This window comes from Dermochelys coriacea, chromosome 1, assembly GCF_009764565.3.
Source record: "Dermochelys coriacea isolate rDerCor1 chromosome 1, rDerCor1.pri.v4, whole genome shotgun sequence".
NCBI classification, from domain to species: Eukaryota; Metazoa; Chordata; order Testudines; family Dermochelyidae; genus Dermochelys; species Dermochelys coriacea.
The window spans coordinates 263,310,592-263,326,793 of record NC_050068.2 but is presented as its reverse complement, the minus strand read 5'-3'; the positions used below and the strand labels follow the sequence as shown (position 1 = coordinate 263,326,793).

General features: G+C 43.9%; 1 protein-coding gene across 3 annotated transcripts in view; it reads left to right on the top strand.

Moving 5' to 3' along the window:
- TTC26 (tetratricopeptide repeat domain 26) overlaps positions 1 to 16,202 on the top strand; it is an 89,725-nt gene that overhangs the window by 39,308 nt on the left and 34,215 nt on the right. For all 3 annotated transcript variants that reach the window (XM_038417694.2, XM_043502555.1, XM_043502551.1), the window contains 4 exons: positions 9,268 to 9,370; positions 12,066 to 12,121; positions 15,475 to 15,528; positions 15,996 to 16,059. In XM_038417694.2, coding sequence (XP_038273622.1) covers positions 9,268 to 9,370; positions 12,066 to 12,121; positions 15,475 to 15,528; positions 15,996 to 16,059 — 277 coding nt within the window. The remainder of the gene's footprint in view (positions 1 to 9,267; positions 9,371 to 12,065; positions 12,122 to 15,474; positions 15,529 to 15,995; positions 16,060 to 16,202) is intronic.

The following is a 16,202-nucleotide window of genomic DNA, read 5'->3' as shown; positions in this document are numbered from 1 at the left end:
AAGATTCCATAGGGCTACCAGCATTAGGTCGGGCACCGCCATGGCCTCCAGTGCCAATGTACAGAATTGGTCAACATGCAATCAAGAAAGAGTGTCAGCTATATCATTGTTAAGCCCAGGTATGTGCTTGGCAGTGAAATGAGTACAGCATTCAAGGCAATGGAGAATGAAATGCCTTATCAACTCATTACCCTGGCCAATTTAGTGGACTGAGAGTTCACCACAAGAACAGCTGCTTGATTGTTGCACCAAAACCTGATCATCTTGTCCCTGAACTCCCCATTCCAGATGGTGACTGCCACCAAAATGGGGAAGAACACCAGGAATGTGATTGATGTCTTTCAGAATTCCAGACTCCCTCCACTCCTGGGGCCACTCACAGGCACACCAGCGCTCCCTGAAAAACCAAAACCTATTCCTCCCACTGCATCCAAGATGACTTGCAGGTTGGCCTCAAGCAGTAAGGGAACCCATTTTATCCCTCAGCTATTGAAAACCCCAAAGCAGCCTCTCACACTTGCCTATTGTAGCCCTGCCTGAAAAATGTCCAGGTAGCGTGTCACCAGTTGGCATCCTTCACACTTCCTGACAGCTCAGTCCAGCATTGTACAGTCACAAGAGTGAAATACCTGCAAGCTGTATGGAAACTTTTTAAAAATACCATAATAAAGGCTCAAATTAAATGTGTACCCTCAAATTAAAAAAAACAAAAAAAGTCACCATGGCTAAACCAGAGTAAAAGAGGTAGTTAGAGCCAAAAAGGCATCCTTTAAAAATTGGAAGTCAAATCCTACTGAGGAAAATCAAAAGGAGCAAAAACCCAGCCAATCAAGTGTAAAAGTATAATTAGGCAGGCCCAAAAGAATCTGAAGAGCAACTAGCAACAGACACACAACCTAACAGCAAAATAAATTTTTAAGTACATCAGAAGCAGTAATCCTGCCAGACAGTCAGTGGGGCCACTGGACGATCGAGGTGCTAATGGAGCACTCAAGGAAGACAAAGCCATTGCAGAGCAGCTAAATGAATTCTTGATATCAGCCTTCACTACAGAGGATGTGAGGGAGATTCCCAAACCATTCTGGGTGACAGATATGAGGCACTGTCCCAGATTGAGATATCAATAGAGGAGGTTTTGGAACAAATTAAACAGCAACATGTCACCAGGACCAGATGGTATTCACCCAGGAGTTCTGAAGAAACTCAAATATGAAATTTCAGATCTACTAACTGTGGTATGCAACCTATTGCTTAAATCAGCCTCTGTACCAGATGACTGGAGAATAGCTAATGTAATGCCAATTTTTAAAAAAGGCTTCAGAGACGATCCTGGCAATTGCAGGCCAGTAAGCTTAACTTCAGTACCAGGCAAATTGGTTGAAACGGTAGTAAAGAACAGAATTATCAGACACATAGATGACTACAATTTGTTAGGGAAGAGTCAACATGGCTTTTCCAATGGGAAATCACGCCTCACCAAGCTATTAGAATTCTTTGATGGGGTCAACAAACATGTGGTCAAGGGTGATCTAGTTGATATACTGTACTTAGACTTTCAGAAAGCCTTTAACAAGGTCCCTCACCAAAGGCTCATAAGCAAAATAAGCAGCCATGGGATAAGAGGGAAGGTCCTTTCGTGGATCAGGAACTGGTTAAAAGACAGGAAACAAAGGGTAGGAATAAATGCTCAGTTTTCACAGTGGAGAGAAGTAAATAGTGGGGTCCCTCAAAGTCCTGTACTGGGACCAGAGCTGTTCAACATATTGTGACAAAGCTCTGTCCTTGCCTCTGTGGGTCCCACGTTTCCTGGCAGATTTCGCTAGCCTCAGAGGCTCACTGTGACTCTCCACGTAACCCTTCTCTCTCTAGAGACAAAGCTCACAGTCTACTGAGCCATTTTCATCATAAGCCAGCAAGGGAGGTGAGGAGAAGTTATCCTTCCTTGCATAGTCTCTGTTGTCTCCCAGGCTCAGTGATTAATCAGGGGGCAGGAGCCCAGGCCCACCCTCTACTCTGGGCTCCGGCCCAGGGACCCTAATAGTATCAGCTATGGTAGCTGACCTTTTAGAAACAGGACATGTACAATTCCCTGGGCTACTTCCCCCATAGCAGCCCTCACTTACTCAAGCTCCACTTCACCCTTATCTCAGGGCCTCCTTCTTTGTGCCTGATATGGTGTGTACTACTCAGTCTCTCCAACAACACAACTTCCTCCCTCAGCTCCTGACATGCACACCAACCTGACTAACTGGGAGGCTTTTAACTAGTTTCAGCCAGCCCCTGATTGGCTTCAGGTGTCCCAATCAACCTAGCCTTCTCCCTGCCTTCTGGAAAGTTCAGAAATTGGCCCCAGATGTCTTAATTGACCTGGAGCAGCTTCCATTTCACTTATCCTGGTACCAGGGATTTGTTTAGCCTGGAGCTAATATATCTATCTCCCACTACTTTTCTATAGCCATCTGGCCTTGCCCCGTCACAATATTCATAAATGATTTGGAAAAAGGGGTAAACTGTGAGGTGGCAAAATTTGCAGATGATGCAAAATTATTCAAAAGCAGTTAAATCCGAAGCACACTGTGAAAAGTTACAATTAGATCTCACAAAACTGGGTAACTGGGCAACAAAATGGCAGATGAATTCATTGTTGATAAATGCAAAGTAATGCATACTGGAAAACATAATCCCAGCTATACATACAAAATGGTGGGGTTGGAATTAGTTGTTACCATTCAAGAAAGAGATCTTGAAATCACTGTGGATAGTTTTTGAAAACATTGTAGTGGTAGCAAAAAAACTAACAGAACGTTAGGAATCATTAGGAAAGGGATAGATAATAAGACAGCAGATATCATAATGCCACTATATAAATCCATGGTACGCCCACACTTTTAACAGTTCATGAAGTTCTGGTCACCCCATCTAAAAAGAGATATATTAGAATTGGAAAAAGTACAGAGAAGGACAACAAAAATTATTGGGGTATGGAACAGCTTCCATATGAGGAAAGATTAAAAAGACTGGTAGTGTTCATCTTAGAAATTAGTCAATTAAGGAGAGATTTTATAGAGGTCTATAAAATCATGCATGGTGTGGAGAAAATGAATGGGGAACTGTTATTTACCCCTTCACATAACACATGAACCAGGGGTCACCCAATGAAATTAATAGGCAACAGATGTAAAACAAGAGGAAGTACTTCTTCATATAACACACAATCAACCTGTGGAATTTGTTGTCAGGGGATGTTGTGAAGGCCAAAAGTATAACTGGGTTCAAAAAAGAATTATATCAGTTCATGGAGGATAGGTCCATCAATGGCTCTTAGCCAGGATGAGCAGGGATGCAAAATCATGCTCTGAAGTGTCCCTAGCCTCTGTTGCCAGAAGCTGGGAATGGGCAATAGGGGATGGATCACTTGATGATTTTCTGTTCTGTTCATTCCCTCTGAAGCACCTGGCATTGGCCACTGTTGGAAGACAGGTTTCAGAGTAGCAGCCGTGTTAGTCTGTATTCGCAAAAAGAAAAGGAGTACTTGTGGCACCTTAGAGACTAACACATTTATTTGAGCATAAGCTTTCATGAGCTGCATCTGATGAAGTGAGCTGTAGCTCACGAAAGCTTATGCTCAAATAAATTTGTTAGTCTCTAAGGTGCCACAAGTACTCCTTTTCTTGTTGGAAGATAGGATACTGTGGTAGATGGGCCATTGGTCTGATGCAGTATGGCTGTTCTTATGTTCTTAGGTACTGCGTTTTTCAAAGGCCGCACATAAAATAGCAGTATAGCACAGCCCAGGCATTGCTTTGTCCACGTAAAATTGACCATTGAAGGAAAAGCCCAAGAGGGCACAGTCCACTGAGTGAACTGGAAGGATGCAGAAGGCTGACTTTATGTTACTCTTTGCAAGCAAGGCAGCAGGGCCACATGAGCATACCATGTGTGCTGCCGCATCAACTGATGCATAGTGAACTGTACACAGCCTGGAGTTGGTCACATCATTCACCGATTCTCCTCTTGGATATGAGAGCGGATGAGTGAGGCGATACTCACCAGGCGCTTTCTTTGGGACAAGGCCCAAAGGGGAGATATGGAGATTATGCAATGGCATTTGCTGGAAAGGACCCCCAACCCTGCCAAAATGAACCTCCTTTTGAATCTTGTCCCTGGCTTTGCCCTCCATGCCTTTAACAGATCTGAGGTTATTTGCCATGATGTGCCCCCTCTCCCTTTCATACAGAACCCTGAAATCCTGAACAAAACCTTCCCACAAATATATGGACTCCTCCTTCTTGGGGTAATAATCCCTTAAAAAGGGGAGGCTAAAACACCCAAGTTAATTGGAGATGTTGCCTTTTTCAGCCATGTTGGCCTTCACTCCATGCAGTCTTGAGCTGCTGCCCATGTCCTCTGGGGAAGATGCGCTTAAAATGTGGGTAGCCTGAAGACGTGCCCACCTCCACAATGCCCACGTTCATGCCAAAACCTACAGTATGCATGACAACGCTTCCCTGTCTCATTGTAGTCTCGGCATGAAAACCTCAGCTGGTTAGGCGTGTAGTGTCTTGAGACCAGCTCCATTGCTCCCTTCACACACCACCTTTTCCACGTAGACCTAAGTGGTGTGGGGTTCTGTTCACAGGTGCCCCTGAACCGTGCACTCCAACCATAGTTCCTGATCAATTTTATCTCAGCACAGAGAGGGGTTCAGGTTTACCCTCATTCTAAAGTGCTCATCATACAAGACCAATGAGGTGCTTGAAAATGTGTTATATGCCCTATGTATAATGTCCAAATATATCAGCATGGGCCCATATATTGCTGCGTATAGCTGTCCTGTCACCCCTGTATAGGTAATGTAGGTCACAAGCCAGTTGTCCCAATTCCTATGTATCTTGGATGCTTTATCCCAGGGGTCGGCAACCTTTTAGAAGTGGTGTGCCAAGTCTTCATTTATTCACTTTAATTTAAGGTTTCGCGTGGCAGTAATACATTTTAACGTTTTTTAGAAGGTCTGTCTCTATAAGTCTATATATTATATAACTAAACTATTGTCAGGTTTCAGAGTAGCAGCCGTGTTAGTCTGTATTCGCAAAAAGAAAAGGAGTACTTGTGGCACCTTAGAGACTAACAAAACAAGTACTCCTTTTCTTTAAACTATTGTCATATGTAAAGTAAACAAGGTTTTCAAAATGTTTAAGAAGCTTCATTTAAAATTAAATTAAAATGCTGATCTTATGCCGCGGGCTCGCTCAGTCCGCTGCCAGCCTGGGGTTCTGTTCACCTAGGCCAGCAGCAGGCTAAATGGGGCCTGTGGCCAGGACCCCAGCTGGCAAGGGGTCAGCAGTCGGAACCCCAGACTGGCAGTGGGCTGAATGGCAGCCAGGGTCCCAGCTGTCGGCCCTGTTCAGCCCGCTGCCAGTCTGGAATCCTGCCCCTGCCCACATAGAGTGGGTACATACCTACCTTCTCCCTGGTTCTAGCCCATTCTCTTCCTCTCTCTGCACTGAGCTGAGGGAGGGAGTGCACTGAGCACATGGCTGGGAGTGAAGGAGCAGGCTGGGGGTTGGGGTGTAGGGTCTGGCCAGGAGCTAGAATGAGGGAGGGGGCTTAGGGTTGGGCCAGGAGGTTTAGGTGTGGAGTGCTTACCTGGGAGCTCCCATTTGGTGCGAGGGTGCAGATAGGAATGTGTAGGGGGTTGCAGGAGCTCCTGTTTGGTGCTCAGGGTGGTGGTGGGAATGTGGGGGGGTGCAAGAGTAAGGTGTGCATAGGGTGTGGGGGGGCTGGGTATGTGTGGGGGTGCAGGAGTCGGCTGGGGTCGTGGGGGGATGCAGGGGTCAGGACAGGAGGCTAGGGTGTGTGGGGGGGATGCAGGGGTCAGGGCAGAGGGCTGGGGGCTGTGTGAGGGAAGTGCAGGGGTCAGGGCAGGGGGTTGGGGGTGCTCCCAACCCCCTGCCCAGAGTGGCTCATGGCAGGGGGCTGGAGGGGATATGCCCTGATTCCACCCCGCTTCCCTAAGGCTCCGTCCCCACCTCTTCTCCACCTCCTCCCCAGAGCAGCAAGAGTGCTGTGGCTCTGCTTCTCCCCCTCCTGCGCAAGGGCCATCAGCTGATTGGTAGCAGGGAGGGAGAGGAGGAGGGGCAGGAACCCAGCACACTGGGTGAAGAGGCTGGGGGCGGGAGAGGAGCTTGCCTGCCCTGCAGCAGAAGCCGGCAGACCAAGCTTCTTCACCCTGACCCCGCGAGGGCTGGGGTGGGCAGGATTTTTAATGGCACACTGCTACCAGCTGGGATCCCGGCCGCTGGCCCTGCTCAGCCCACTGCCGGCCTGGGTTTGACAGTGGGCTGAGCGGGGCTGGCGGCTGGGACACAGCAGGCAGGAGCGTGCCATTAAAAATCAGCTCGCGTGCCATCTTTGGCACGCATGCTATAGGTTGCCGACCCCTGCTTTATCCTATCTCTCTTTCTCTTCTCTCCACCTAATATAGGTTCCCTGAACAGCAGGAAATATATGTCCATATACGCCACCCACCATATTTTCTCGCGTGTTAACTGGAGAAAATGGGTCCCCAGCTGATGAGAAGCAGCTGCCTACAAGCCACATTCAAACCCACATTAATAGACCTGTTGGACTGCTGCTGTAAAGGCGAGGGGGCCCCCGAGACTGTAGTGCCATGAGCTGAGGGGGTGGGGGGCCCCCGAGACTGTAGTGCCATGAGCTGTGTGACCAGTGGTTGTGATGCCAGAATCTGTAAGGCTACTGTCTGAGGAGCTGGCAGCTGGAGGGCCAGTAGCTGGGGGTGGGCCTGGGCATTTGGGGCTCCGCTATGCCTGCAGACATATGGTGTGTTCTATAACCTCCCATTCATGTCCCCCATATGGTCCCCTGCAGGCCTAATTGTTAAACCGCCTGGAGCCTAGCCCACTGCTCCCACCAGAACTGCCTGTCTGAGACAATATGGTCACCCACTGAGGGGGCCATACGACTGGAGCATATCCCCTGCTCTTCTAGTGGGCCCCAACTGTTTGTGAACTCACTCTGTGAATGACTGTTATTTTCCAGGGCTCCAATCTGATCTGAAAAGGACTGCATCATCTCCATGAGGTGCCCTATTTTTGGCCACTTAGGACGTAGTTCCCTTCCTGGTCTCTTGTTCTTTTCTCTCTCCTTCCTGATGTTTTTGGTTGCCTCCTAGCCTGAGATAGGCAACACACGTCCCCCCATACTAAGTGGCTAAATGGGTCTGTTAGCCTATCCTGTTGCCTCACTGGCTCTTGGTCCCAGCCCTGCAGACTCCCAGCCACATGCCTTGCATAATCAAGCAGATATTGGTCATTGCCAGACTGCTGTTTATGATCCGTGTGTTCTGTGTGCTCTGTTCCTATTTGACTGCTAGAGACCAGCAAACGGGAAGTGTGGCTCTGAGCATATGACTCTTATCATGACTCCAAATCTCATGCCAAATCCCAGCAGATTATGGCTCCAAATTATGGGCCAAATTCCATAATACTCAATAGTACCCTGAAAGTCTAGTTGGAGCTGGAAATTTCTCAGGGCCTGTCCTTTTGTCCTCTCCCATCATAGGAGCCACCAAAGCACGCCCCTTGCTAGATTTGGGGCCCTCTTCTTTTTGTTCAGTAGCTGCATTGTGATTTACAGCCCAATTCATCTGATGCATGCAGTGGAAAATACAGTAGGAAAATATATATATACAGAGAGAGAGAGAACATGAAAAAATGCGGGTAGCCATACCAACTGTAAGGAGACTCATCAATTAAGGTGGGCTGTTATCAGCAGGAGAAAAAAAGAACTTTTGTAGTGATAATTAGGATGGCCCATTTCAAACAGTTGACAAGAAGGTTTGAGTAACAGTAGGGGGAAAATTAGCATGGGGAAATAGTTTTTAGTTAGTGTAATGACTCGTCCACTCACAGTCTTTATTCAAGCCTGATCTAATGGTGTCCAGTTTGCAAATTAATTCCAGTTCTGCAGTTTCTTGTTGGAGTCTGTTTTTGAAGTTGAATAATTGAGACTTTTAGGTCTGTAATTGAATGTACAGGGAGGTTGAAGTGTTCTCTGACTGGTTTTTGAATGTTATAATTCTTGACGTCTGATTTGTGTCCATTTATTCTTTTGCGTAGAGACTGTCTGGTTTGGCCAATGTACATGGCAGAGGGGCATTGCTGGCACATGATGGCATATATCACATTGATAGATGTGCAGGTGAACCAGCCTCTGATAGTATGGCTGATGTGATTAGGTCCTATAATAGTGTCCCTTGAATAGATATGTGGACACAGTTGGCAACGGGCTTTGTTGGAAGGATAGGTTTCTGTGTTTGTGTTTTTGTTGTTTGGTGTGTGGTTGCTGGTGAGTATTTGCTTCAGGTTGGGGGCTGTCTGTAAGCGAGAACTGGCCTGCCTCCCAAGATCTGTGAGAGTGAGGGATCATCCTTCAGGATAGGTTGTAGATCCCTCCAGTATTGTCCTGGAGTCGCCAGGAATTAAAGATTAAGCTTTAATTAAATATTATGTCATGTGATGAAACCTCCAGGAATATGTCCAACTAAAATTGGCAACCCTATCCAAATGGCACGTTGACTGAACCACAAACCAAATTGCAACAAGCTTATCCATAATTTTTTTCTAACATATTACGCATTCAAGAGTTAAAGCTGTTTTCTGATGTCAGTGGTGGAATTATGTTTTGATCCTTTTACCAATGATTCAGCAGGTGGTAAGCTTCCTTCCCAAGTCACACCTGAACCAATGTCCCATATGATGTTGTTGGAGGAGGGAATTGTTATGTGAAACTGAAGACTTGACTATTTTTGTCATTTAAAGATCACGTGACACTTTTCACATGTCTAGGATTATTAGCTCTAATATTTTGGTATAATTATAATTAAAGCAAATTGTAATTTTCCATCTATATTCCTCTTGCAGTTTCAGTTCAGTTCGTAGTCTACCCAACTTGTTCGACACAGTTGTGTTGTTGCTTTGAGCTGTTGTATAGCTGATGTGTTCTGCTCCAGGAATAGTTATCATTTACAGATGGGTTAAGTATTTTTGTAAAGTGCTTAGAGATTTCTCAGGATAAAGACACTATAAAATGTGAGATGTTTATAGTTATTAATAAACGAGGGGTCCAGCTGATGTTGAATCCGTTGACTATAACATGTCATTACTGTGGAAATTTCAAGGGTGATTCTGAGACCATAGGCTGGAACACTCTATAGGACTAACAAGATGGGTGCTTTCTTTTCTGCAGGTTGTATTCCGAGGAGGGGAAGGGGCTCTGCAGGTTCTGCCACCCCTGGTTGATGTTATTCCTGAAGCCAGATTGAACCTGGTGATCTACTATCTCCGGCAAGGTAATGAAATCTCCCTCTGGCTCTCTCTTACATGCAGGGATTAGAAACTTTTCCTTTTCTGTGACATCTGTTCATCATCTCACAACTAGCCTTCTTCAAATGGGCCACAGCATTCTTTGCGCTGTTTCATCTGTGGTCCTATGGTAAATAAGCCAATGTCTTACATACTTTCTTGATTTCTGAAGGAAGACCATTTGCAAAGGGTTGAACAAATTAACTTCCGCAGAAGATCAGAGACTTTTTTTTTTTTACACTAGTGAAACACTTCCCCTTAAGCCTGCTAAAATGCTAAAAATGTACACAGGATTGCCACCCAGGCAATGAAAATTATTTCTGTAAATTTGGCACAGATAGGCTGTAAAAAAAAAAAAAAAAGTGGGGCGGGGGGACCAGAAACAAGGCTGCAGTCTGCAAACAAGACAATCCATTCCACACACATTTGCCAACTGTTGAAAAATGTAGGTAGATTCCCTGGGGCAGCAAGAGTTTCTTGTGTTTCCAAGTCATTTCTGTCTTTGCTTTGGGTTCCTTTTGTATTTTTTATTGGTTACAATGCCTCCCTCTCCCCTCATGCTCATCACCACTGTATTTCTCCATTCAGAAATGGATTGATTGATGATTTGGTGTTAACTGCAAGAACCTGTGTAATGGGATATGTTAATCACTTTTCCACTCATTGACTTCCTTATTCATGGTATTTCATCACCTCTGCATGACAGTTATTTAGAGCAGTGTACTTAAAAGCAGTAGATGTTATCTCCTTTGTGTTTATGGTTTAGTCCTACGCATTCTGTTTTATTGCATTTCAAAGGAGGTTGCAGTAATGTTGACTGCTTCAGCTTGTGACCTTTGCCACTTTGTCGTCTAGTTGTCTAGAGTTCGGGCTGGTCTACAATGAAAAGTTATATCCACATAGCTGTCTCTCAGGGGTGTAAAAAATCAACCCCCCCATAGCAATGTAGTTAAGCCTACCTAACTCAAGTGTAGGGAGTGCTAGTTGATGGAAGAATTCTTCCATCAACCTAGCTACAACCTCTTGGGGAGGTGAATTAACTACAGGGATGGAGAACCCATCCTGTTGCTGTAGTAAATGTCTTCACTGAAGTGCTACAGGTGCCTTAGCCTTGGTCAAGTTGGTTCTTTTTAGATGAAAGAAATAAAACTGTGATAACCCCACAAAACTCAAAATAATCAGAAAAACTTTGGACTTCTTACCTAAGGAGCAGAAATAAACCACACCCTAAACTTTACATACCAATAAGTGCATCAAGGCGTTTGAGAGGCTATAAAAGTATTAAAAGAGAAAGCTTTCTGGACCTTCTGTAGCTTAATTATATTAATTCTGAAGCTTGATGTGCCGATTTTTAGCAACATATTTAGGCCATGCCAATAAGGTTATTGAAATTGAATCCCTTTGTCAGAGGACTTATCTCAATGAGTTTTCTGCTTGCTACTCAATTGCATCCTAGACTTTCGCTGTATCTGCACATCCAATTGGTACTCAGCTTCATTACTTGAGCTGTGACAAATTTTAGTACATAGATGTGCTCTTTTCCTATTGCCATAAATAGATATAGCTTACTTATGGTACATACTGTACAGAAGAACCTCATTAATATCATTTTGCTAATCCACAAGCCCTTTAATTCTCACAAAAATGGCAATTTCAACTGATTTCTCATCAAAGATTTAATACCAGAGATCTGCAGGAAGATCTCATATTAAGACTTCATTACTTTTACAAATTGTACTAAAATGCATGTACTAGTGAACCAGTAATACTTGGTATTTAAGAACAAAGTATTTAAAAAAATTGTTGGCCTTGTATATACCTACGTACCTCATGAGTACGTGAGGTTTGATTTATTTTATAGTGTTTTGAAGATGTAAAATGATGTATAAATATTATACAATGAGTATCATTTAAGTTAAACTGTACTTGTCAAAATACATGAACAAAATATGTTGTTCTATAGTACCTTAGTTTAAAAAAACAAAACAAATTTATTTGCTTAATAATTATCAACACCTGGTAATTTACAGTTTCCTGGTTATTAGTGTGAATTAACTTTGCAGGGTAATTGTGTGACAGAAGAATCCTGGGCTAATATGTACAAGCGAAGGGGATGGAGTTACAATATTTTAAGACTGGATCCTTTTTTCTAGAATGTTCTTTTTTTTTTAGTATAGAACTTTTTTGTGTAAGTTAAATTCTTTAACTTCTGCACTAACAGTGCTTTTTACATCAGACAATTAGGATCAGATGCACTAATTTGCCAAATGTTGTGATATTAATAATGAAACTGTAAAGTCTGTATTCAGAAGCATCTAACCCAGTCTTGCCCTGAGAGAGAAATAAACATGTCAGGGGAGTCAGGAGTTTGAGGGATTTATTATCTTGACCTTGTACTATTGAGAAGTCATCCACTGGACTATGAACAAGGGGCCAAGTGATCTCTGTACTAGGGAAAATGTAGTAGTAAAGAAGCTATTTCTCAAACCATGTTTGTTATACAGACTCAAGAAAGCCACCACTTGCAAGGTATAAATTTACACAGATTTATAGTCCCCTTACTCCTCCCCTTCAAATGCTTTATCTATCTATGGCTGGGTAAAAGAATCTTGTACAGGATGAGTGGTCTGTCTGAATACAATTCACTGTGGTTTGTCATGCATGTAACTTCTGGTATTTCAGATGATGTGCAGGAGGCTTATAACCTGATTAAGGACCTGGAACCTACAACTCCACAGGTAATTTGAGACTTATGGCATGGTTACTTAAAGAGAGAGTTTGTAAGTTGGGGTAGAATCTGCCATGTCTAAGCCAGTACCCTGAGGATTCATCCCCTTTAACACCCTGCATTCATCCTTCCACTACCTTTCACCAGCGCTAAAACTTTGTATGTGTGATATATATACATGCATGCATTATTTTATTTATCATGTTTATTATGGTAGTGCGTAGGGGACAGTGGAAAACAGGGCCCCATTGTGCAAATGTAAATTCACTGTACAAATGTAGAATAAGAGACAATCCCTAACCTGAAGAGCTTACAGTCTAAATAGACAAGACAGACACAAGGTAGGGGAAAGGGATAGAATGCGCAAACAGAGTGAACAATGCAGCGGTGGTAAATGTAATGTTAGTTTTGTGATTTTGTTATTTAAATCCTTTCAGTTGGGTTATCTTAAGCATATTAGCTAGACGGGAAGAGTGACCTTGGGAGGTCACTTGGAGGAACAGCCAATCAGCACAGGGGAAGGAATGTTCAGAGTGAAAACTGCCGTGTCCTTGGCTCCTGCTTGAACTGCTCTCTGCAGCTCCTGGGCTGACTTATGTCTCATGCTGACTCTTCCCTGCAGTTTTTCTCTCAAAGGTCACATGGCTGGGAAGGAGAGGGAAGACTTTGAGTCTTTGTGAGGGGATGGGGTTGTACTCTGCATGGGTCTGGGTCTGGGAGGTATTAGGGGGAAGAGGTGGTCCCAGCTAGGCCTCATTTTAACCCCTCATCCCAGTTCAACACTATGTATTTGAACTGCTTTTTGCAGCTGCTGGGCCAGCTTCAGTCTCTTGCTCCTTTCTGCATTTTCTTTCTCAAAGCCCACATATAGATATAGATATATACACACATGCACTGTATAAATACAGTGGATCTGAACAAGATAAAATGTCTAAAACAGACACTTAGGAAGGCGTACTCTGGAAGATTATATGATACAGTGACCAAAACGCTTGCGATCTTGTACCCTAGAACTTCCACTGTTGCTGATGGTAGAGTGGCACCAGCAGTGAATTACGAGTCCTAGTTTTAGCAGCATTGGAGCAGCTACTGATGGCTTTGCCACTCAAATTATGCAAGTCATCCCAAACTCATGCTGATAAAACCTTTTGTCCACTGCACTCCTTCATGTGTTAGCTGTTTGTGTTCATGTTCTGTATCTACTTATTGGTAATGGCCGTGTGCTGTAAATGTTACATGAACATGAGTTGAGAATGGCAAAACTACAGGCAAATTATGCAGATCATCCTAGATGAGAACCAATAAATATTTTATATCACACAACAGCCGTTGTGAATTGTGCATATGCCATATATGTTACAGAAAAAAAGTTTTACAAAGTTTTAAAATGTTTATTGGTACTGTTTTATAATCTCTCTCTGCCTGTAAAGCCAGGCTCCCATAGTTATCATGAGTCCCACTGTGCCAGCTTTTTAAGAGGGAGAAATTATATTGAATAAATGTTAGAAAGGTTTAATATTATCTAAAAGAGCTTTTTCAAAAATAATGTAATATTTAACATCTGACATTTTAGGATCTTCCACGGCTCAAATCAAATGCTGGTTCCCACTGGCAAAATGGAAATCTTTCTATAGCAATGATATAAATTCTTTATTTAGCCCTGCAGAGACCTTCTACAACTGTAAATCTGTCACTGATTCTAGATTCAATGTTATCAAGTCCTGCTCCTCAGTGTTTGTCAGGACATTCATATTTCAGGAAAAAGAGGAAACATTTCTCTGGTAGGCTTTTTTGAAAAGGTGACTGGAGCTCCTTGGGTTAAGAATGATAGATCCATCTCCACGTGAAGGACTTCTATGTGTGTGTCTAATTTAGAAATACTTTTCCTCACATACATGCTGGTACTCGCCGCAAGATTGATAATAGACAATATGTTAATATGCATAAGAAGGGCCAGATTGGATCATACCAATGGTTCATCTAGCCCAGTGTACTGTCTTCCAAGAGTGGCTGGTGCCAGATGCTTCAGAGGGAATGAACAGAACTGGGCAACTGAGTGATCCATCCCCTGTTGTCCAGTCCCAGCTTCTTGCAGTAAGAGGTTTAAAACACTCAGAGCATGGGGTTGTGTCCCTGGCCATCTTGGCTAATAGCCAATCCCAGTGGTTCTCAACCAGAGGTCCGGGGCCTGCTGGGGGGCCACAAGCAGGTTTCAGATGGTCTGCCAAAATAAACCAGAGAGCAGGGCCGATGTTAGACTCACTGGGACTCGGATCAGAAAGCCAAAGCCCAAGCTGCATGGTGCTGAAGCCAAAGCCTTAGCTTTGTGAGGCCCTCTGTGGTGTGGGGCCACAGGCAGTTGCCCTGCTTGCTACCCCTAATGCCAGCCCTATCTTTTAGTCTACTGGATATACAGAAAATCAGTTGTTGCAGAGATTGGACATGCAGGTGCATGTTGGCAGGTGCTCAGAAAGAAAAAGGTTGAGAATTCTTGGCCTATCCTGCATGAACTTATCTGGCTGCATTTTGGCTGAATCGTCCAGTGACCTGTGTAAAATGCAGTGAGTTTCCCAGTCCTGCTCCTCTTATTTACTAATGGTAACATTCCATTGTTGTGCTAATGAGCAAGTTCCACCAAAAACCATAATCACAATTGGCATTAATTGTCCCCCTCTTTGCCATCTCAGCAGAGGGGTTTAAGAACTGCAGAGGCTTCAGAGGTGCCTCTCTCCAGGGGAGGGTGGAGGAACTATATATACATTTCTGGGAAAATTGCAATGCTTCTGTCCTTGCTGTACCTGACTTATGGGCAGAGGACTTCGGCCTCCAGCACTGTCAATCTAATACCTTTTTACCGGCACCGGATTTACTTTTTCATGCTGGTTGAAAGATATCAGTCTGTTTGACAACCCTGGAGTTCTCTTTATTCATAGGGTAGATGTAATACTGGCAGAGGCAATGCAAACTTCCATACCCTGAGGCAGACACACATATCCTCCTCCCTGGAGTGACCACTTAGAGGCCCGAAAGGGGAGTTCAGTCTACTTGGGCCCCTCTGCTGTGACTGATAACAGCGGGACAATTCCTGGCAATTTTGATGGTGTTTTTATAATGTTGCTGTCTCTACACAGGACCTTGATTCAGAACCGTAGCTCAATTCACATAAACAACTGGCTCACATGCAGGATTGATTTTTTTTTTGATTATTTATTACACACTGCTGGAGTGCAGACTACTAATAAAATGAAGTTTGAATAGAATTGGCATGGGCAGGAATAAAATAATTTCTAAGTTGCCTGCAGCTGTTTTGTATGTCTTCTGAATTCTTTAACTTGTCTTCTCTGATCCTCTTGTTTGTTGCAGGAGTACATACTCAAGGGAGTGGTGAATGCAGCCCTTGGACAGGAAATGAGCTCAGTGAGTAAAACCCCTCTGCTGCTCCAGCATTGACATCAGTACTAGGGGGAAAAGAAATGTGGTATCTGGAATGCAGCTAATGGGAAAGAGGTGGTAGTTTCACACTCAAATCCCATGCTTTCTGAGTTCCTTCATTTCTTCTCTCTCCATAATTCACAGTCCAGAGTGAGTGAATTGTGAGTTTCTGTTACTAGCCCGGAGACTCATCCATACTGAACTGAGCCTCTCTATCCTGCTTACAAAAGCCTTGCTTCTTTTTGCAATGATTCTGTGTATGTAGGTCCATGCAATAAGATTCCTTCCTTCCTTGTTTATTGTACCTCTGTCCCCATCTTTCCCCTCACCCCACAATATGTGTATTCACTTTGCTTTACTTCACCCTACTCACCCCCCTTGGAGCATGCGTTCATTTGGTCCCATGGCACCACTCCATGATCTGGATCTCATGTCATTTGTTTCTCTCCAAGAGGGATCATCTGAAAATTGCTCAACAGTTCTTCCAGCTGGTGGGAGGATCAGCCAGTGAATGTGGTACGTTTGAATTTTTCTTTCTCCATTATGTAAATGTTCTTCTACTGATACTACAGTATATACCAGGGGTTCTCAGCCTTTTTCTTTCTGCAGCCCACCTAACATGCTATAAAAACTTCACAGCCCACATGTGCCACAACTGT